The 21,625-nt window shown below is 42.6% G+C and overlaps 1 protein-coding gene across 6 annotated transcripts in view; it reads left to right on the forward strand.

The window, feature by feature from the left end:
* The window catches only part of PHACTR4 (phosphatase and actin regulator 4), a 144,495-nt gene that overhangs the window by 59,476 nt on the left and 63,394 nt on the right, over positions 1-21,625 (forward strand). The window contains exon 1 of one of the 6 annotated variants that reach the window (XM_089479300.1): positions 15,457-15,649. The exons of 3 other annotated variants lie outside the window; for them this stretch is intronic. In XM_089479300.1, the coding sequence (XP_089335426.1) occupies positions 15,604-15,649 (46 nt within the window). In that variant the 5' untranslated portion in view covers positions 15,457-15,603. Of the gene's footprint in view, positions 1-15,456; positions 15,650-21,625 lie in introns of those variants that run through there. 2 more of the 6 variants (XM_089479298.1, XM_089479289.1) reach the window with 2 other exon arrangements.

Here is a 21,625-nt window from a genome sequence, read left to right on the forward strand (position 1 = left end):
ATTATAATCCAATCACTAAGTGGATTAAATCAAAACTGGCTCATTGGATATCACTTCATTTCTCCCTTTTAGGCAATGTTGCTTTAGTTAAATCTTTCATTCTGCCAAAACTATTGTTTCTTTTTCAAACGATTCCCTTGAGATCACAAAACTGATATTTTAAATGCTGGAACAAATTAGTGGACTACCTAGTTTTTAATGGGAAATGCCCACGCTTCTCAAAATCGGTCAAGCATTCTAAAACTGGATATGGAGGGTTGTCACTTCCGAAACTTGATCTTTACTTTGAAGCTTCTCAGCTAAATCAGATCATCCAGTTGATTAGCAGAAATAGTCTGATCAATTGGGTAGACAATGAAGTTAACACTGCACCCCCTGCTACCTTTTATCAGTTTTTTTCTGAATCTACATATAAATTCACTAAAATTTGTAATAACGCTTTTTTGCTCACTGACTTGGTTTTGTGGAAGAAATGGAGACATCTCTTGGCTTCCTACCCTTCACCTTTAAGGCCTTTTCTTATTCACCCTCTTTTCCAGAGCCCAGAAAAATACACACAATTTCAAGGATGGGAGGTTTATGGCCTGTATACAGTTGGGGACCTGTTCCACAATGGGACAACTATCACAATGGAGCAACTAATTGGTACTCTGGGCCCTGGTTATCAGAACTGGTATCAAATAATACAGATACAATTATTCTTAAAGAAACTGCTTCAGATACAGGAATATCCTCACCCACTTACTTTTTTAAAAACATGTGCGTCTCTCCGGCTATATATTCTAAAGGCCAAATAGCATTCATATATCATTGTCTGCTAGAAGAAACATTTGGGAACCCAATGCTACATAAGGCAGGATGGGAAGCAGAACTTTCCCTTTCAATTGATAGTAAGACCTGGGAAAATATATGGACTCATTTGCCATTTAAAACTACCGGTAGGACCATTGCCATTAAAGAGAATACTATCAAGTTGGTCCATCAATAGTACCTCACCCCAGTCAAATTGGCCTGTATGTCTACCAATGCTAATTTAAAATGTTGGAGGGGTTGTGAAGGTAGGGGAACCTTTGTACATATGTGGCTGGATTGTCCCCTAGTGCATGAGTACTGGACAGAAATTTTACAACTGATCTCCAAGATCACTAAACAAAATATACATTTATCCCTTCTCCTGCTCCTGTTTTCCATTTTTATGAATGAAAATAAAGCCCTGCAGCATAAAGAACTTATTAGTATGCTTCTGGCTGTTGCTAGGCTTGAGATAGCCAGGAACTGGAAAACTGCAAAGTTGAATATTGCAGGATGGTGGACTAGACTCTGGGACTTGTGGTTAATGGAGAAAAGGGCAGATAATAACAATAAAGTGAGAGGCTTACACTCTGGATTGACCTTTCATAAGATTTGGCAACTATTTATTGAATACAGTCCGCCCTTAGTATACGTGGGGGATCCATTCTGGAGCCCCCTGCGCATACCAAAATCCACGTATGCTCAAGTCCATTGCCCCCAAAGGTCCCTCTCCTCCCCAACTCTTTCCCTCCCCTCCTCCCGCGTTCCTTTCCTACTTACCTTTTCCTCGCTGCCGCCACGGAATCACCACTTTGCTGCCGCCACAGCCAGGGGAAAGGCCGGGTGGGGGTTTTGGAGGCCAAGCAGCCCGCCACCCAGCCCTTCCGCGGAGGTGGCAGAGAGGAGGCAGAGGAGCAGTGCCAGGGGACTCCTCGCCGCCTCAGCCTGCACGCCTCTACTGCCACCACCATGGAAGGGCTGGGTGCTGGCCTGGAGGCCTCTTGGCCTCAAATAGCCCCACCTGGCCCTTCCATGGTGGCAGCGGTGGCAGCTGAGAGGAGGTCAAGGAGCAGCACCAGAGGCCTCCTTTCCACCACCTCCACACGAGGGCCGGGTGGCGGGTTGGAGGCTTCTTGGCCTCGAATAGCCCCAACCAGCCCTTGCACGGACGCGACGGCAGCAGCAGCAGAGAGGAGGCCGAGGAGGCCTCTGGTGCTGCTCCTCCACCTCCTCTCCACTAATAATAATAATAATAAGCTTTATTTGTATACCGCTTTTCTGTGGACGATCAGAGCGGTTTCCAATATCAGATTAACAATACAGAACACATCATGACTCTGCTTCTCTCCCCTCAAGATGGTGGTTGGGAGGAGGGCTCTTCTTCTTGGCAGGCAGAGGCCTGTTGCTTCTTACCTGCTTCTCTCCCCTCAAGATGGTGGTCGGGAGGAGGGCTCTTCTTCTTGGCAGGCAGAGGCCTGTTGTTTCTTGCCTGCTTCTCTCCCCTCAAGATGGTGGTCGGGAGGAGGGCTTTTCTTCTTGGCAGGCAGAGGCCTGTTGTGTCTTGCCTGCTTCTCTTGCAGCACCCGGCCTTTCCCCTGTCCGTGGTGGCGAGGAGGCTGGTACAGCAGAGTAGCAGCGTCAGAGGCCTCCTCGCGGCCACCTCCGCCGCAGAAGGGCCAGATGGGGGTGTTGGAGGTCAAGAGGCCTCCAGCCTGCCACTCGGCCCTTGTGCAAAAATGCCAGCAGCAGCAGCAGCAGAGAGGAGGCTGAGTAGGCCTCTAGCGCTGTTCCTCCACCTCCTCTCCGCCACCACCACCTCCGCAGAAAGGCTGGGTGCTGCTCCTGGAGGCCTCCAGGCCACCACCCGGTCTTTCCGCGGAGGTGGCGGCGGCGGAGAGGAGGCGGAGGAGCAGCGCCAGAGGCGGCCTTGCCACCTCAGCCTGCACGTCCCTGCCGCCACCGCAGAAGGGCCGGGTGGAGCTATTGGGGGCCAAGAGGCCTCTAGGCCACCACCCGGCCCTTCCGCGGTGGCCTCAGCGGAGGCGTGCAGGCCAAGACGGTGAAGAGACCTCTGGCGCTGCTCCTCCGCCTCCTCGCCATCGCCACCGCCATCTCCGCGGAAGGGCTGGGTGGCGGGCTGGAGGCTTCTTGGCCTCCAAAACCCCCACCTGGCCTTTCCCCCAGCCGTGGCGGCAAGGAGGCCAAGGCGGCGGCAGCGAAAAGGAGGTTCCACGGTGGTGGCGAGGAAAATGTAAGTAGGGAAGGAATGAGGGAGGGAAGGAAGGAAAGAGTTGGGGAAGAGGAGGGGAGTAGAGGGACATTTGTCTCCAATGGTGGTGTGCGTGAATGTGCACCGCCATTGGGGACAATTTCCAGGTTTATCCAACAAGATTTAGTCTCTAGACATCCCCCAAATTTAGCTAAATTTTTATGGAATGATGTCTTTCAGGATCTCTGAAGACACTTTTTACCTCGATTATTGCCTGTATCTATTGTTGCTTTGGTGTATTGTTTGTTGTCATGTTTTGTTTTAGAATGTATTAATAAAAATTTTAAAAAATGATCCTATGAGGAGCAGCTTAGGGAGCTGGGTATGTTTAGCTTGGGGAAGAGAAGGTTAAGAAGTCACATGATAAATATTTGAAAGGGTGTCCTGTTGAGGATGGAGCAAGCTTATTTTCTGCTACTCTAGATATTAGGACACAGCACAATAGATTCAAATGACAGGAAAAGAGATTCTACTTACAAATTAGAAAGAACTTCCTGAGAGTAAGAGGTGTTTGACAGTGGAATATGCTGCTTCAGAATGTAGTGGAGTCTCCTTTTTTGGAGGTTTTCAAACAGAGGCTGGATGCCATTGTTGAGGGTGCTTTGATTTTGTCTTCCTGCATGACAGGGAGTTGGACTGGATGGACCTTGGTGGTCTCTTCCAACACTATGACTCTATGAAGGCTCAGTGATTTCTCCATAGCCCAGGTTACTCTTAGTAACATTGTGGTGTAGTGAGCAGAAACCATCAAACACGTGGAGCAATTGCTGAAGAAGGTCGAGGATGGAAGTGCCAAGGTAGGATTAATGCTGAACATTAAGACAATAAAAATAATGACCACAGAGGATCTATAAAAGTTCATCCCAGATAATGAAGAAATTGAAATAGTCAAGGAATTCTCATATCTTGGACCAAATATTGATCACAACAGAGAGTGGGAAGGGCACCTATGAAGAACCTAGACAGGATCCTAAAGTGATAATATGGTATAACTTTAAATACCAAACTGAGATTGTTCAAGCCTTTATATTCCCCATCCCCATGTACAGACGTGAGAGTTGGACAGTGAAGAAAGACAATAAAAAGAAAATTAACTAATTTGACATGTGTTGATGGAGAAGAGTACTAAGAATACCATGGATGGCCAAGAAAACAAACAAATGGATTCTACAACAGATTAAGTCCAAGCTCTCCCTGGATGCCAGGTTGACTAAAATGAGGTTGTCGTACTTTGGCCACATCATGAGAAGCCATTAATAATTGCAAATGGCAAAGATGATAGGAAAAGTAGAAGGCAGTAAAATGAGAGAAAGACTTGCAGGACCTGAGCAGAGCAGTGGAAGACAGGGGGTCTTGGAGATGTCTCATCCCCAAGTTTGCCATGAGTCGAGGTCAGATCAAGGACAGGTAACAACAAGAAGGGGATGTGAAAATTGAATTTCCCTTCATAGAAAACTGCTGATTTTCTATTGATTTGTATTGACCACATTCAACCTTAGTGCTCTTCCCGAAATAAATTTGCCTGTCTTGAATTTGAACCTTGTTATGTTAAGCAGGAAACTTATTTTTACGTGGTAGTGGAAATTCTGTCCTCCACTTCTGAAGTGGTGGGAGGCTGCTCAATATTTCATTGATTTTCTCTAACAGGTCCTCTGTCATTCCTAGTGCAATTTGGATATTTGGCTTTTTCTTTGGCCCATTCACAGCTATGTCTTGTTGGGCGAGGAGAAGTGCCATGTCTGTTAGGTCTGCTCCACGTACCAGCAAAATGTGAAGTCCCATATTTTGATTGTGAATGTTCAAAAGAATAAGATGGGGGTTCTCCTAGCCTCAGCATTGTCAGTGGAGCCGCAGATGATGTGAGTGGCCAGGAGTGCTTTTTACCAGGGTTGCTTAGTTTGTCAGCTATACCCCTAGATGGAGAACATTACTTGGCTCAGGGAGATCGTCTATGGTTTTGCGCACTATTTCAATGCATTCTACTTAGCTCTGCAGTTAGGTCTGTTTTAAAATTATAGCTGGTACAGAAAAGTATAGTTGGTACAGAAGATTTGTGGAGAGCATTTCCAGGCCCCATTTAAAGAACATGTGTTAATAATTTATTATTATTATTATTATTATTATTATTATTATTTATATACCGCTTTTCCGAAAGATCAAAGAGGTTTACATAGAGTTTAAAACCAATTACAAAACATATCATAAAATAGATAAAACCAAGAGCACTAAATACAATATACAAATCTAAAAACAATCATTCAATCAATCAATAGAGTGAGGTAGAGAGTCAATGGGATCAGAGTACACGACTTCATTTTCCAGGGGGGAAGCCTTGACAGAAGAGGAAGGTTTTAAGCCTCTTTTTAAATGTTTCCAGGGGGGTGATAAGACGGAGCTCATCGGGAAGACTATTCCAGATTTGTGGGACCACTACTGAGAAGGCCATCTGGGAAGTAATAACATATTTAGAAGGTGGAATTTCCAGCAAGTTCTTCCCGGTTGTTCTGAGTGTGCGGGGCAGATTATATGAGGAGATGCGGTCCCTCAAGTAACTTGGGCCCAAGCCATGTAGGGCTTTATAGGTAATAACCAACACCTTGTATTGCTCTCGGAAGCAAATAGGCAGCCAGTGCAGATCTTTCAGAATAGGTGTTATATGGTCAAACCTGGAAGCACCGGTGACCAATCTGGCCGCCATATTTTGTACTAACTGAAGCTTCCGGGCTTGGTACAAGGGTTGCCCCATGTAGAGCGCATTACAGAAATCCAAGCGAGAGGTTACCACAGCACGTACCACCGTTTCAAGGTCCCTTTGGCCCAGATAGGGTCACAGTTGGCGTATCAACCAGTTGATAGTAAGCACTTCTGACCATCACATCCACTTGAGATGTCAATTGCAGGGATGAATCCAGAAGTACTCCTAAACTGCGAACTTCGTTCTTCAGGGGAAGTGTGACCCCATTCAGGACAGGTTGACAAATTTCCTTCCCCGGGCCTGGGGAACCTATCACCAGTACTTCCGTTTTCTCTGGATTCAAACTGAGTTTGTTTTCCCTCATCCAGCCCATTACCGACTCCAGGCAGGCATTCAGAGGAGAGATGCCATCCTTAGTCACTACATCAGTCGGGAACACAGAGAAACATATTTGGGTGTCATCAGCATATTGATAACATCGTGCCCCGTGTCTCCAGATGATCTCTCCCAGTGGTTTCATGTAAATGTTAAACAAAGTGGGGGACAAAATAGCTCCCTGAGGGACACCAGATGTCAGTTCCCTCTTAGAGGAGCAAGTGTCCCCCAGCTGCACCATCTGGAATCTACCCGAGAGGTAGGAACGGAACCACTAGAGCGCAGTGCCCCCGATACCCAGCTCCCTCAGGCGTTCCAGAAGGATACCGTGGTCAATGGTATCGAAAGCCGCTGAGATGTCCAATAGCACCAACAAGGTCACACTTCCCCTGTCGATGCCCAGACGGAGATCATCGACTAAGGCGACCATGGCCGTCTCAACTCCGTAACCCACTCTGAAGCCGGTTTGAAATGGGTCCAGATAATCGGTGTCATCCAAGACAGCTTGGAGTTGGAAGGCAACTGCTCTCTCGATCACCTTACCTAAAAATGGCAATAGTGAGACTGGCCTATAGTTGTTTCTTAACAGGGGATCCAGGGAGGGTTTTTTGAGCAACGGTCTGATTGTTGCTAATTTCAAACTAGATGGAAATTTTCCCTCCCTGAATGATGCATTAATTATACGACACAATAAAGATGTTACCGCATCACCACCCTGGGCGATCAGCCAAGAAGGACAGGGGTCAAGAGAACACGTCGTCTTCCTAACACTTCCAAGAAGCTTGTCCACTTCATCGGTATGTACAAACTCAAAATGATCCAGTTTAATGGAGTCCACTGAAGCTCTAGACACCTCTTCTATTGTCTCTGAAGAAATGCCAGCGTCGAGATCAGCCCTTATCCGAGAGATTTAATCTGCGAAGAAGTTGTTAAAGTCATCACAGCAGGCCTTAGTTAGTTCTAAAATAGGGCTCAGGGCGGGGGAAAGCTGAGTTAGCTCCCTGACCACCCTGAACAGCTCTGCCAGACGTGACTCCGCAGACGCAATACGTGCAGCATAATTAATAAAAACCTTAAAACACTGGGACATACAGTAGCTGTCCAAAAGATCTCTTCTACTTATATGATTAGCACAGTTGTGTTCAAGTCTTGTAAGCTTAAGATCCCAACAGGAGGTACACACAACTCATCTGTATGGTAGTGCGTAAGGACTAAGTAAATGCTAATAATAATATTTAATAAAATTTATTTACTTATACCCCGCTCTTCAGCCAAGGCTATCAGAACGGCTTAGAAATTGTTAATTAGACATTTCCCTGCCCTCAGGCTTACAATCTAAAGAGACAAGACACAAAAGAAGAAGGGAATGGCAGTGGGGAAGGGGGAAAGTGCAGCAGATCTGCTCTCCCTCTGATGCCTGGACCATGGCAGATGCTAGCCATTAATTAGCTCTTTAATTATCATTTTTCAAACCCACTAAGCAAATAATAATAATAATAATAATAATAATATACCTCACCTTGGAATGCCAGAAATGCCATGCATCCCTTGCTTTTCCTCAGCTACCCCTGAATTCCTTATACACAGTAGCAAAAGCATTCTGTATCAATTTGCCAAATTGGAAAGAGCAACGTGTAACATTCGCATAGGAAAAAAGCCTCTTGCAAATGCCTTTTGCAAAGTGTCTTGCTGCTGGAATCAGAAATGAAAGGGAAAGGGAAACAGGCAGCCAGCAACACACACACACATATATATGGCCCAGCTCCACCAGGGCTAGCCTGCAGATAGAGGCTCCTCCCTCCATAACTGTCATCAATAGAAGACCCTATTTCTTGTATTTCAGTATTACTAGACTAGAATTTGAAAAGATATCGGGTCAAAAAATAAATCTAGATAAAACAAATGTGATTACGAAGAATATGAGAAGAGAAGAAGAAATACAAATAAAAGATATGACGGGTTTCAATGTGATGAAAAAAGCAAGATATCTAGGTATAATAATAACAAAGAAAAATGCAGACTTAATTTGGAATAACTATGTAAAAAAGTGGGAAGCGATAAAGGAGGAGATGAAAGAATGGAAAAATTTGAAATTATCTCTATTGGGGAGAATTTCGGCTGTAAAGATGAACTTAATTCCAAAAATATTATTTTTATTTCGCACCACCCCTGTGATTAAGAATCATAAACTCTTTGCAGAGTGGCAAAAACAGATCTCAGAATATATATGGGATGGAAAAAAACCAAGAATAAAACAAAATTATATGCAAGATACAACGAATAGAGGAGGGCTGGCAGTTCCTAATGTAAGAATATATTATGAAGCTTGTACTTTAGAATGGCTTAGCGCCTGGATTAGATTAAGAGAAAAGGAATTATTAAAACTGGAGGGTCATGACTTAAGATTTGGATATCATGCCTACATGTTTCATGGAAAAGTCAAAGTTAACACTGCCTTTAAAAATCATTTTATAAGAGCTTCTTTTATTAAAACTTGGGAAAAGTATAAAAGATGGATTAGCCCATTTACCCCTCTCTGGTTATCCCCCCCATGAAGCATTGTTTAACACTGATGTCCAAAAGAAAGAAAATTGGTTGACTTATAAAGATGTATTAATAAAAAAGGGAAAAGAATTTGTAATGAAATCTTCGGAACAGATTAGAACGGAAGGTCACAAGTGTGACTGGTTTTTATATCATCAATTACAAGCTTGATAGAAAATGGATAAAGGAACAATGAAAATGGTGGAGAAACCAACAAAGTTAGAAGAAATTATGGTACAAGAAAAACCTGCTGTATTATCTAGATTATATAAGGCATTGTTGGAATTTCAAATGGAAGGAGATTTAGTAAAAGAAAATATGATAAAATGGGCAAAGAATTGTAAAAAAAAAAGCATTGGAATTAAGACAATGGGAAATATCATGGGGGAAAAGAATGAAATATACAGTTAGTCAGGATATTAAGGAAAATTTTGTAAAGATCATGTATAGATAGCACCTCTCTCCTGAAAAATTATGTAGAATCTATGGAAAAGGACAAAATTTATGTTGGAAGTGTGAAAGGGAAAGGGGTACCTTTTTTCACCTATGGTGGGAATGTTTTCAAGCAGAAAAATTTTGGAAAATGATAGCCAAAGGAATCAAAGATATATTAGATGTGGATTTAAAATTTAGACCGGAAATCTTGTTATTATATATGTTGGAGGATAAGATAAAAAAGAGCTATGGGGAAATAATTTTTTATATGTTGACTGCTGCTAGGTTAACATACGCAAAATATTGGAAATTAAAGAAAGATAATGAGATAGAGGAGTGGATTATCAAATTGATGGAACTGATGGAAATAGACATAATTTCTGAAAGATTAAGAGAAAATACAAAAATGATTTCAGAAATAGAGGAGAAGAAAAGGCAAGATAAGAAGAACTGGGGAAAAATGTACATTTATATAAAGGAGAAATGGCCAAACATACAAGATAAAATCTAACAAGGTACTTACGAATGTAAGTAAGTAAGCTTAGATTAGATTAGAAGGAATTGACTAGCTAAAGAATTTACACTGTAAAAAATTAGAATAAAATAGTAAGAAGGGTAACGGGTGAAGTCATAGAAAAAATTTAAAATAAACATCTGTAAACAGATATACACAGATAAGCAGTTAGAAAATATAATGAAATGGTAAGGGTTTAGACCAAGGAAGTCTTGTCAATGTCTGTCAAGGTTTTAGGAAGAATGAAGCTGAGAAAGTGAAAGGTTAGGGGAGGGAGGGAGGGATGATAGATTAGGGATGACTGTGTATTTTGATAAGATGCTTATGTTATATGTTATATGTTTTATGTTATGTGGTGTAGGTAAATGTTATTTGTTTTGTTTTGTAATAAAATTATTTTAAAATAATAACTGTCATCCTTCGGCCTACGAGGGAATGAATAGGCTGGCCCAGCTCCACCAGGGCTAGCCTGAAGATAGAGGCTCCTCCCTCCATAACTGTCATCCTTCAGCCTGCGAGGGAGTGAATAGGCTGTCTCAGCTCCACCAGGGCTAGCCTGAAGATAGAGGCTCCTCCCTCCATAACTGTCATCCTTCGGCCTGTGAGGGAGTGATCAGACAGGCCCAGCTCCATCAGGGCTAGCCTGAAGAAAGAGGCTCTTCCTTCCTCAACTGTCATCTTTCAGCCTGTGAGGGAGAGAATAGGCTGGCCCAGCTCCACCAGGGCTGGCCTGCAGATAGAGGCTCCTCCCTCCTTAACTGTCATCCTTCGGCCTGCCAGGGAGTGAATAGGCTGGCCCAGCTCCACCAGGGCTAGCCTGGAGAAGAAGAGCCCTCCCTCTATTCCATCTGCCTTGGTCCAGGCATCAGAGGGAGAGAACAACCACTGGACTTCATCCCTTTTCCCACCACCATTCCCTTCTCCTTTTGTGTCGTGTATTTTAGATTGTAAGCCTGAGGGCAGGGAACCGTCTTATTAAAAATAATAATTGTAAGCCACTCTGAGAGCCATTAGGGATTAAGGGCGGAGTATAAATAACATAAATAATAATAAATAATATCTACATGAAGCTAAAACCATGCGCATAGTCTGCAAAAAATAATTTTAATTTTTTTTTTAAAAAAAGAGAGAGAAAGCTCCCTGGTGGGAAAGCAGAAGCTTGCTCCATTTGGTGCCCTCCCTCTGACCTGCCCTGAACCTCCTCCTGCTCCATTACCCCAATTGCCCTCCATGGCCCCCTTCTCTCCCCCCGGTTCTTCATCCTTATCCTCCTCCTGGTCCTCCTCCGTCCCTGATTCTTCTGGAACCCTTTGGCTCCTTCCTTCTCCTCCTGCTCCCGATTGCCCTCCATGGCCACCTGCTTTCCCCTGGCTCCTTCATCCTCATCCTCCTGCTGACCCTCCTCCGTCTCTTGGGACCCTTTGGCTCCTTCCTCCTCCTCCTTCGCCCCAATGAAGGGGAAGGAATGATCGCCCTCTGCCCTCCCTCTGACCTAAATCCCCTGAACTTGACCCGATCCTGATCGGGGGCAAGTTCATATTCGCCAAACCCGCTTTTTTCTCAAAAGAGACGGCTTTTTCCCCGATTCTAAATGACTCGCACTAAGGGGCATTTGCCCCTGAACAGGTGTGCATGCCTCACATTCGATTTTGAGAGATTTGGGGCAAATATGAACTTCATGTGCAAGATTTGATTCCTGATCCGGGGTAAAAGGTAGTCTGAATGGCCCCTAAATCTCTCTCTACTGCAAAATTAATGTTTCCAATGGCACTGCTGCCACACACCACTAGGAAAGCAGGTATATTACAGCATATTCTGTCCCAGGCACAAATCCAAAATAAGACAGTTACAAATTCCTGTTATGGAATCAAGGTTGCAGAACAGAAGAATCAGTGTTAAGACTGTGGTTTTATTATTATTATTATGAGGTATTCTGGGGTGGCAAGGAGAGAGGATGCAGGATGCAGAGATGGCATTAGATTGTATTTTGGGGCCAATGGGGCCAAGGGAAGATCCATGACCTGCAGTGACCCAAATCCCCACACCACACACACAAACACACATAGGAGGTTTTTAAATTTGTTTGCATTTTGGGGTTGAAAACGGAGACAGGCAGGGGAAGATCCATAACCTGCACTGATCCAAACCCCCACAGCACACACACAGAGAGGAGGTTTTTAAATTTGACAGCACCTGCGCATAGCATACCAGCGCTTGGTTTTTTAAAAAAAGGAGGGGGAAAGCACACTTCCAATGGGCCAATAAGTGCAGGATCTTCACTTATGAGGAACACAGAACTAAATTTGATTGACAGCAAGGCGCCTTCACTTTAACCCGATTTCCCTGAGGGCATTCAGGGTTAAAAAAAAACCCTGATTGGTAGTCAGCATTTGCTTCCGGAGGGATTCTGGGGAGTGGAAACCGAATCTTCCCAGTACCTTCCAGCGCAAAAAGGTCAGTCTGAATGGGCCCTTAAGGGAAAATACCTATTATATTTTAGCCTCCCCTCCTCCTAAAAGGTCCTGACAAGTAGCTAAAATTCTACACATTTAAAATTGAATTTGCAACCTGCTCTTGGATGTGACAGTATGTCAGGAAAAGCAGTTGCAGATAGATATGGGTACAGATGATTTGGAGCAGTGATTCCAAAGTGGGCAGTATCCCTCCCTGGTGGAAAGATCCAATGGGGTGATGAGGGGGAAAGGGGCAGCAGGAGGACTTGTAGTCAAAGTATTGGTGCACAAGAAAGACAAGGGGAACCGGGGGTCTTTAGGACTATGGTGGGGATGAGGATGATCATAGAATCATAGAGTTGGAAGAGATGACAAAGGCCATCCAGTCCAACCGCCTGCCATGCAGGAACTCACAGTCAAAGCAAAATGGCAGCAAAAAAGAGCTTTCAAATTTGAGATCCTACTTAAGCTTTGTGAGCTTTTCTGGGAATTGGCTGGTAAGTTGGAATTGCACTGCTTCTCCCACTTTCAGTCATTGAATAGGCTGAGAGAAGAGGTAATAGAAGAAACAATGTTCGTGTCAGGGTGGGGGAAACACTTGAGGCTGGCTGTAGAAGGCACATCTCCGGGGCAGGATGGGGAGAAGTATCCAGGGTTGATTCTTGGAAAGAGTCCTTGCCTTGAAGTGGCTCTGTAGTTAAAATCTCTCTCTTTCGCCATCTACACCAGTCTCCAGTCCAGAGCATGTCGCCTCTTTAAACCTGCTATACACATTCCAGCTTCATCCCTCTCTCCCCTGATGAAGGTTGAGTCTTCTTCCTCTCCAGGGAGAAGCTTCTCCCTTTGCACCCAGTCACCCTAGGAGCAGCAGCCAGCAAGAGGTCTCTTGCCTGGACTGATGCTTGCCGCAAGGCTAGCCTGTGCGATAGGCTTCTTGGTGGATGCTCAGCCAGCTGCTTGGTTGCTACTCCCGGTGACCAGATGCAAAGAGAGCAGTGACCAAAATTAGTTGTTTTGAATTTGCAGTAGAATAGTAGACCTAATTCAAGAAGTATGCATTGGGGGGGCACTAGGGTTGTCACTCAAGAAGAAAGAGGGTGGTAGTTCAAAAAAGTTTGGGGACCACTGACCTAGAGCATGATAGATAAATAGATTTAATAGATCTCATTTGGATATTGTGGCACATATTGCTTATTGCAATTAATTTCCACAACAGAAGCATGATGTGAAAAGCCACATAAAATTCTGTCTTGATACTCTGTATTGATTAATTTGGAAAATGCATCTCCTTGATTCTGTATGTGCCATCAGAAACAGATGATAGAAATCCTCAAGGCATGGAAGTCATCACTCACATCCCTTTGTGTTTTACCGTTGTTTAACCATTCCTTTTGGGTACTACAGGATAGTCATCGTTGTATGCCTTAAAGTCCTTTCTGATTTACGATGACCCTAAGGCAGTCTTAGCACAGGGTTTTCTGGGCAAAATTTGTTCAGAGGGTGTTTTCCTTTGCCTTCTTCTGCAGCAGAGAGAGTGTGGCTCAAGGTTTCCCAGTGGGTTTTCATGGATGAGTGGGAGATTTGAACCCTTGTCTCCGGAGTCCTACACCACACTGTTTTCACTACAGCAGTGGTTCTGTAGGGTAGGACCCGGGGCCGGTGGAGAGTTGCTCAAGTGGGGCACAAGCCTTAGAGACCCTCATCCCCCTCCTCTTCTGCTTCCCAAACTTTTTTCTGTCCTAGAAGAGAAGAGGAAGATGAGGATTATGTAAGTGAAAGAAAGAATGAAAGAGTATAACTGAGTGTGTACATACCTGTGACCATTGGCGTATATGAGTGTGGCTGTGTGTGAGACATTATGTGTAAAATTTACACGTGTTAATTATTGAATTTATTTAAATAAAACTGTTCTAATTTAAGCAATGTTGTTTCCTTATGAAATGTTTAAATATCCCCCCTCCTTAACTGTTATCTTTCGGCCTGAGAGGGAGAGAATAGGCTGGCCCAGCTCCATCAGGGCTAGCCTGAAGAAAGAGGCTCCTCACTCCATAACTGTCATCTTTCAGCCTGTGAGGGAGAGAATAGGCTGGCCCAGCTCCATCAGGGCTAGCCTGAAGAAAGAGGCTTCTCCCTCCATAACTGTCATCTTTTGGCCTGTGAGGGAGAGAATAGGCTGGCCCAGCTCCATCAGGGCTAGCCTGAAGAAAGAGGCTCCTCCCTCCTTAACAGTCATCTTTCGGCCTGTGAGGCAGTGATCAGGTGGGCCCAGCTCCATCAGGGCTAGCCTGAAGAAAGAGGCTCCTCCCTCCTTAAATGTCATCCTTTGGTCTATGCGGGAGAGAATATGCTTGCCCAGCTCCATCGGGGCTAGCCTGAAGAAGAAGAGCCCTCCCTTCGGTCCATCTGCCTTGGTCCAGGCCTCAGAGGGAGAGAAGAATGCTGGACCTGATCCTCTCCCCTCCTCACCATTCCCTTCTCCTTTTGTGTCGTGTCTTTTTAGATTGTAAGCTTGAGGGGAAGGAACTGTCTATTATCCCCTCTGTTGTAAGCTGCCTGGATTCCCAGTGATTGGGCAGCATATAAACAAATCCTATTATTATTATTATTATTATTATTATTATTATTAATTCAGTCAGTCCTCCATATCCATGGATTCTTTATTCACGGCTTGAAAATATTTTTAAAAAAGTATAAATTCTAAATAGCAAACCTTGACTTTGTCATTTTATGTAAGGGACACCATTTTATAGTTTTTTGTGGGTTTTTCAGGTTATGTGGCCATGTTCTAAAAGAGTTTGTTCGTGATGTTTCACCAGCATCTGTGGCTGGCATCTTCAAATAATGCACCATTGCATGGGGGTGATGTAATCTGCATGTAGATTGTACAGGGGGTCACAAGGGTAGAAAGTTTGAGACCCCCTGCATTACAGGGTAGAATAGTACAGAAAGGGGCAGCTAATCTTTTTCAAGGGTTTCATGGGGGTCCTTTTCCCCAATATCCGATTGCTTTCCAAAAAACCCCAAAAATTTGGCAAATAGTAGCAGTTTTTGCATAAGCTTGTCTTGTGTTTAAAGTTTTCCAAGTTTTCCTGTCTCTTGCTCTTTCTCTCCCCCTCCTTCCCCCGCTCTCTCTCCTACGCTTCAAACTTTCCTGCTTTTAAAAAGCAAGGGAGGGTGTTGATGCTGTAGCTTCTGTGGCTCAAAGACTCCTCCTTCTTGAGATCCAGCCCTAAGCAGAGTACGCACTGTGGAATGACAGGCATTCCTCCTTGGAGAGAGCTAGCATGGCAGCTTATTTCTGAGATCCCAGGCCAGGGGCGCAGGAAATAGAGGCGAGGGGAGGAAGAGTACTTTGACCAACACCCCTGCCCAGTTTCCTGAGTTCTGGCCACTCTTCTCTGGAGAGCTGAGAACTTTTTCTGCACCAAGGAGTTGGTTTGTCATCTTGCAGACTTATGTCGGTTTCCAGAACAGGCGCTCCTTTTTTCTGTTTTCTTTCCCTGAGCCTCCCTTGAAGAATCACATAATGGGGCAGGCGCGCTACTCAAGACCGGTAAATCCAGCTCCCTCAGGTGAGTAATGGAGGGTCTAGTTGTGGCTGAAGGCAGGGTGAGAGTGGCAGGTGAAGCTGAACAAGCATGTGTGTCAAGAGGAAATGGCCAGGATTGTGTGAACCTGTGCTAAGGGGCTTCCACATTGGCACAGGTGTTGAGCAGGATTGCTTTCTTGATCCTTTTGAAAAGGAAAATAAAAAAACTGTGCAAAAATTAAACCTCTTTGGGTTCAGGATTTGTAACCCTTGATGGTATAACTGTACTGTTTTGGTGCTATATTGCTTAAGAGTTGTAATCTTTATCTGCATTTTTGGTCTTTTTAATGTTGCAAAATGATTGCATCTGTGATTTTACATTTTTTTGGAAATAAAATAGAAAGCTGGTGGGGTGGAGAATACATTGAAATGTAAAGTCCCAAGTAAACACAGTCTAGAATGGCTACCCAGAAAGTTTATGGGGTTGGGCAAATATGCTCTTGCTACTGCTTGTATGCATGTTTAGGTCTTTGACGAGCAGGTTGGCAGGGTAGAATCCAGAGGTATATGTAGGGACCTTCTGTGCCTGCCCCCTCCCTAGTGCAATGTGGGCTCCATAATGAGTTTTGTTACTATTTTCCTGGACACTATTGTATAGTATAGCAATAGTCTTCCATGTGAGCTATCACCATTCTTCCAGTGGGACATTTTATCTGTTACCTTGATATCCCGCTGTTCTTCAGGTGGGCACAAGGTAGCATTACATGGCTGTGTTCTTTCATACTTTATCGTCAGAACAGTTTTACAAGGTAGCTTAGGCTGAAAGAGTCACACAGTGAGTGTTGTGATTCAGTGGAGACTATTACCTGAATCTCCAGTTCCTAGTCCTACACTCTAACTGCTTCACACATTGTTGTCAATTGTCATCTTCTCTCATCTTTTAAATTAGGCCCTAGTGGGCACTGAGAAACTTTCTTCAGTGTTTCTGGAAATACCGTTAGTAGTTTGAGTGGATTGTTCCCATTGTGGGGTTTTCCCTGCCATAAGGGGCTAGATCAGGAGGCTAGCAGTTATTGTAACTCTTTCTCTGTATCTGCTGTAGACTTTTCCTCTTCTTGTTAAGATACTCCTTAGGCATGCCCCTGCAGACATATTTTACGAGTGAAAGGCATGAATTTGATTTAAATGATTGATCTGGTAAATATGATTGCTTGTTGGTTTCACAGATATTTTGTGGATTGTCTTTGTGAATTGTGTGACTATCATTGTAAATTCTTTTTAAACCTCCTGTTTTGTAATTTTTTGCCAGGGACGGCGGAGTTGCTATGTAGCATGCTGGGTTTAATGGCAATGTCTTTATTGGCAAAGGTTGTATTCAGCACTTTCCTTATCATTTCTACTTCTGGATTCCAGATGATTGGTGAATATAATGCATTGATAATTAAAATAATGTGGAATCTTCTGACAATTGAAAATGTTAATAGACTTATTGTAAGTTTCTAAAGTGGGCTCTGGCCTATGAAAGCTGAAGTTATGCTTTTTTCAAGTGCCACAAGTCACTTGTGCTTGCTTTTTCTGTAACAAGCAAATATGGCTACTGAACAACAAGAATTAACTTTTTTATTTGCATGAGCCCTTGAAAATATCTTTGTCCTTCAACAGTATGTCTATGTGGCATTTTCTGATATGCTTAACATAGTGTATAGTGTTGGAAATGGCCATTGTTAAATCCAAACATAAATAGCTTGAAAATGTTGTTATTTAATGATTTGACAATATTCTTAGTTCTTGATCCTGTCAGCTGATTGCTATTTTTTCCAGACAAGCAAAATAGAAAGAAGGCTGACATACCATTAGGCAGAATGAGACAAGTGTTTCAGGTGGCAGATTTGGGAGGGAACCAGTGGTGCCCCTCCTGTCAGCCTTTTATTCTGAGATCCCAGGCAGGAATCGGCCCCCTAAACAAATGTGGTGAGAACCCCTGCCCTATTGACAGAATGGAAATGATTCACTTACTGGTCTGATTGATTTTTGTTTATGGAACAGTGGGATAGATCAGGATCTAGGTCTGTGACTCCAACATTGTCATTTCCTCCTTTTCCTCCTGTTTGACAACTCTTTTGTCAGATGAAAAAGCCAGTGGCGTTTCAAAAGCTTGCAGCAGGTATTTTGTGCATTTTGGTTGATCTTATCAAGGTATTGCTGTTTTGTGGATTTTAGATGTTATTATAATTTGCCATATGGTCAACACAGTTACCCCAATGGGGTATCCTTTGAGATAGGGATGATCTTCCCCACACTCAAAACATATATAATGTGAGTAGTCTAAATCTGAGCATACTGTATGTAGTGTGTGGTTGTCTTGTGCCATTGTGGAAATGCAGGGGAATCTGGATATTGACTTATACTCTCTGTTCTGGATGCTTAAAATAATATTCAGTTTTCAGACGAGGGGCTCATCCGGCAAGCACTCCCTTTTTTATTTATTTATTTATTTTCAAAACGTTTAAAAACATATATACATACATATTGCATACATATTTCCAGATTCCTTCTTAAATATTCTAAATTACACTTCCGAAGTTGTCGCGGTGTAGACCCCCCTCCTTACCCAAGTGATGATAAATATTTACTAGCTCTTATTATATATCTTATATATACTCCTTAGGGGACTAATGTAAATTTTTGCGGTTCATATGAATTTGTTATTTCCTTTGGATTTGACAATATAGAAAAAAAAACAGAAAAGCATAAATTAAAAAAATTACCTCCAATGACCTCAGAATATACAACCCCCTCATCATTTGCAACCATAACTCATACCTAAAATTGTTTCTTTATCTGCATATATATATCAAATTTATTTAATACTAATATTGTTTAACCTAAATTCTCAAATTACTCAGTTAAAGCTATCCACTCATTTTGTAAATCTTCCCTTTGGAGATATTTTATCCAGGGATGCCATTCTTCATAAAACCTTTTTAAGGATTGCTGTCTTGTTATATAAGATAATTTCTCCATTTCAAAAAAGTCCAAATTTTTCATTTTCCAATCTTCAGTCGAAAGTACTAGTTTTGTTTTCCAAAGTTTCGCCAAAACCATTCTTGCTGCCATTATTAATAAGAATATCAATTTACCATCCGTAATTTCCAATTTTGAGTCATCCACCATATTCTGGAGATACATCTTTGGATCCGCCCGAGTGTTAAAACTGAATATATTTTTTCATTTCTCCATGTATTCTTTTCCAATATTTATTCACTATCTCACAATTCCACCAAACATGCATATAGGTTCCTAATTCCTTCTGGCATTTCCAGCATTTCCCATCTGTTCCTTTATATATTTTTGATAACTTATATGGAGTTAAATACCATCTGTACATAGTCTTATACACATTCTCTTTTATATCCATATTTTTGTATATTTCAGTCTTTTTCTCCATAATTTTTCCCATTGATCAAATTTGATTGTTTGTTGTAAATCTAATCATAAATTCCTTCACTGATTCCTCATGTAATTCCCATTTTAAAATAAAGTTATAAAATTTTGAAATCTTTTTACCATTGTCTCCTCAAATTATTTTTTTCAAATTCTTGATCTCCATTTCCTATACCAGTCAACGTATTGTCCCTGTTAAATTTCAATCTTATTTGTCTGTACACAAACCAGTTGCAGTTCCATCCATCTTCTAGAAGTTCTTCTTGTGTTTTCATAATAACAGATTTATCCTTACTCTTTATTATATCTTTATAAGAGATCCATTTATTCTTCCCAAACTCTTCTCTTCTGAGAAGTGCTTCGGCCAGTGAGGCCCATGTTGGTATATTTGGGCACCATCCTTTTTTATATCTCAACCATACTTTAAGTAATACTTTTCGTGTACAATAGTTATTAAAATTATTATCCACCTTCAGTTTTTCGTAGAACAAATATGCATGGAAACCAAATCTTAAATCACTTCCTTCTAAAGTTAATAATCTTTTATTTTCTAATTTAAACCAATCTATAAGCCAATCAAATACACAAGCGTGATAATACCACTTTAAATTTGGTAAGGCCAATCCTCCTTTTTCCGTTTTGTCTTGTAAGACTTTCACTTTGATTCTTGCTTTTTTGTTTTGCCAAATAAAATTCATAATGTCCTTATTCCATTTTACAAAAGGGGTATCATTCATGATAATCGGTAAATTTTGAAACAGAAATATCATTTTAGCAAGTACCATCATCTTAATGGTGGCTATCCTTCCTATCCACAAGAGATTTAATTTTCCCCATCTTTTTAGATCAGTTTTAATTTCATTCCATAATTTATCATAGTTATTCTGAAACAGTTCTATATTTTTATTGTTAAGATAATGCCCAAATATCTCACCACCTCTTTCTTTTGAAACCCGTCTTTTTTCCCAATTCTTCAATTTCTTTTTTCTCTATATTCATCGGCAGCATTGTGGTCTTATCTTTATTAATTTTATAGCCTGTTATTTTCCCGTAATCCAAAAGTATACGTATTAGAAGATCAGTACTCTCATTCGGATTTGCAATTGTTAAAACCAAGTCATCGACAGCAAGCACTCCCTTGACTCCACTTTTTCCTGTGTTCCCTGAGAAAGGAATTGTCATCATAACTAATTCTCTGAATACAGATTCTTACAGCGTCATTAGTATCTGTAGATTAAATTAGCCTTACCCCTTCCTACCCAGTGTCTCATAAGTGGTTTATCAAGTGATGTGAAAGAAGACGTGGGTAGCTTTCATTTCATTTCATATAAGCCTTCGGTTCATTGTTGCAGATATTTATTTATTTATATCCCGCTCTTTTCCCAGGACTGGGACTCAGAGCGGCTTCACAGCAATTAAAAAACAAACAAACAAACAAAAAGTACAATTAAAACATTTTAAAAATAAATAGATAAATGACATGCATTAAACAGAATGATTAAACTAGTCCTGCCTGTTCTTATAGTGATTCCTTAAATGCCTGTTTGAACAGGTAGGTCTTCATCTGCCGTCGGAAAGCCATCAAGGAGGGAGCCATTCTTACCTCCCTGGGCAGGGAGTTCCTGAGTCTAGGGGCAGCCGCTGAGAAGGCCCTCTCTCGTGTCCCCACCAAACGTGTTTGTGAAGGTGTTGGGAGAAGGGCTTCCCCAGAGGATCTCAGAGTCTGGGCAGGTTCATACCAGGAGAAACGGTCTGCCAAATAATGTGGACCTGAGCCATGTAGGGCTTTGTAGGATATAACCAGTACCTTGAATTGTGCCTGGGAACGAACTGGCAGCCAATGAAGCTGTTTCAACAGGGGAGTTGTATGGGCTCTGTAATTGGCGCCTGTTAACAGCCTGGCAGCAGCTCTTTGAACCAGTTGAATTTTCCGAACGCTTTTCAAAGGCAGTCCTATGTAGAGCCCATTACAGTAGTCAAAACGGGATGTAATCAAGGCATGTACCACTGTGGCCAGATCTGGCTTCTCAAGGAACAGGCACAGTTGGCGCACAAGTTTTAAATGTGCGAAAGCACTCCTGGTCACAGCAGAGACCTGGGCCTCCAAGTTTAAAACTGAGTCCAAGATTACCCCCAAACTGTGAACCTGTGTCTTCACGGGGAGTGGGACCCCATCTAACACAGGCTGGATCCCTATTCCCTGATCTGCCTTCTGACTGACCAGGAGCACCTCTGTCTTGTCTGGATTAAGTTTCAACTTGTTTGCTCTCATCCAGTCCATTACTGAAGACAGGCACTGGTTTAGAACCAGGACTGCCTCCTTGGATTGAGGTCGGAAGGAGTAGTAGAGTTGAGTGTCATCTACATATTGATGACATCGCACCCCAAAATTCTGGACAACCTCTCCCAGTGGTTTCATGTATATGTTAAACAGCATAGGGGACAACACAGAACCTTGAGGGACCCCACAGGTCAATGGCCAAGGGGTCGAACAGGAGTCCCCCAGTACCAGCTTCTGAGTTCACCCCTCCAGGAAGGAACGGAGCCACTGTAGAACAGTAGCTCCAAGCCCCAT

This window comes from Sceloporus occidentalis, unplaced genomic scaffold, assembly GCF_023333645.1.
Source record: "Sceloporus occidentalis isolate IW3139 unplaced genomic scaffold, rSceOcc1.0.p SCAF_13, whole genome shotgun sequence".
NCBI lineage: Eukaryota > Metazoa > Chordata > Lepidosauria > Squamata > Phrynosomatidae > Sceloporus > Sceloporus occidentalis.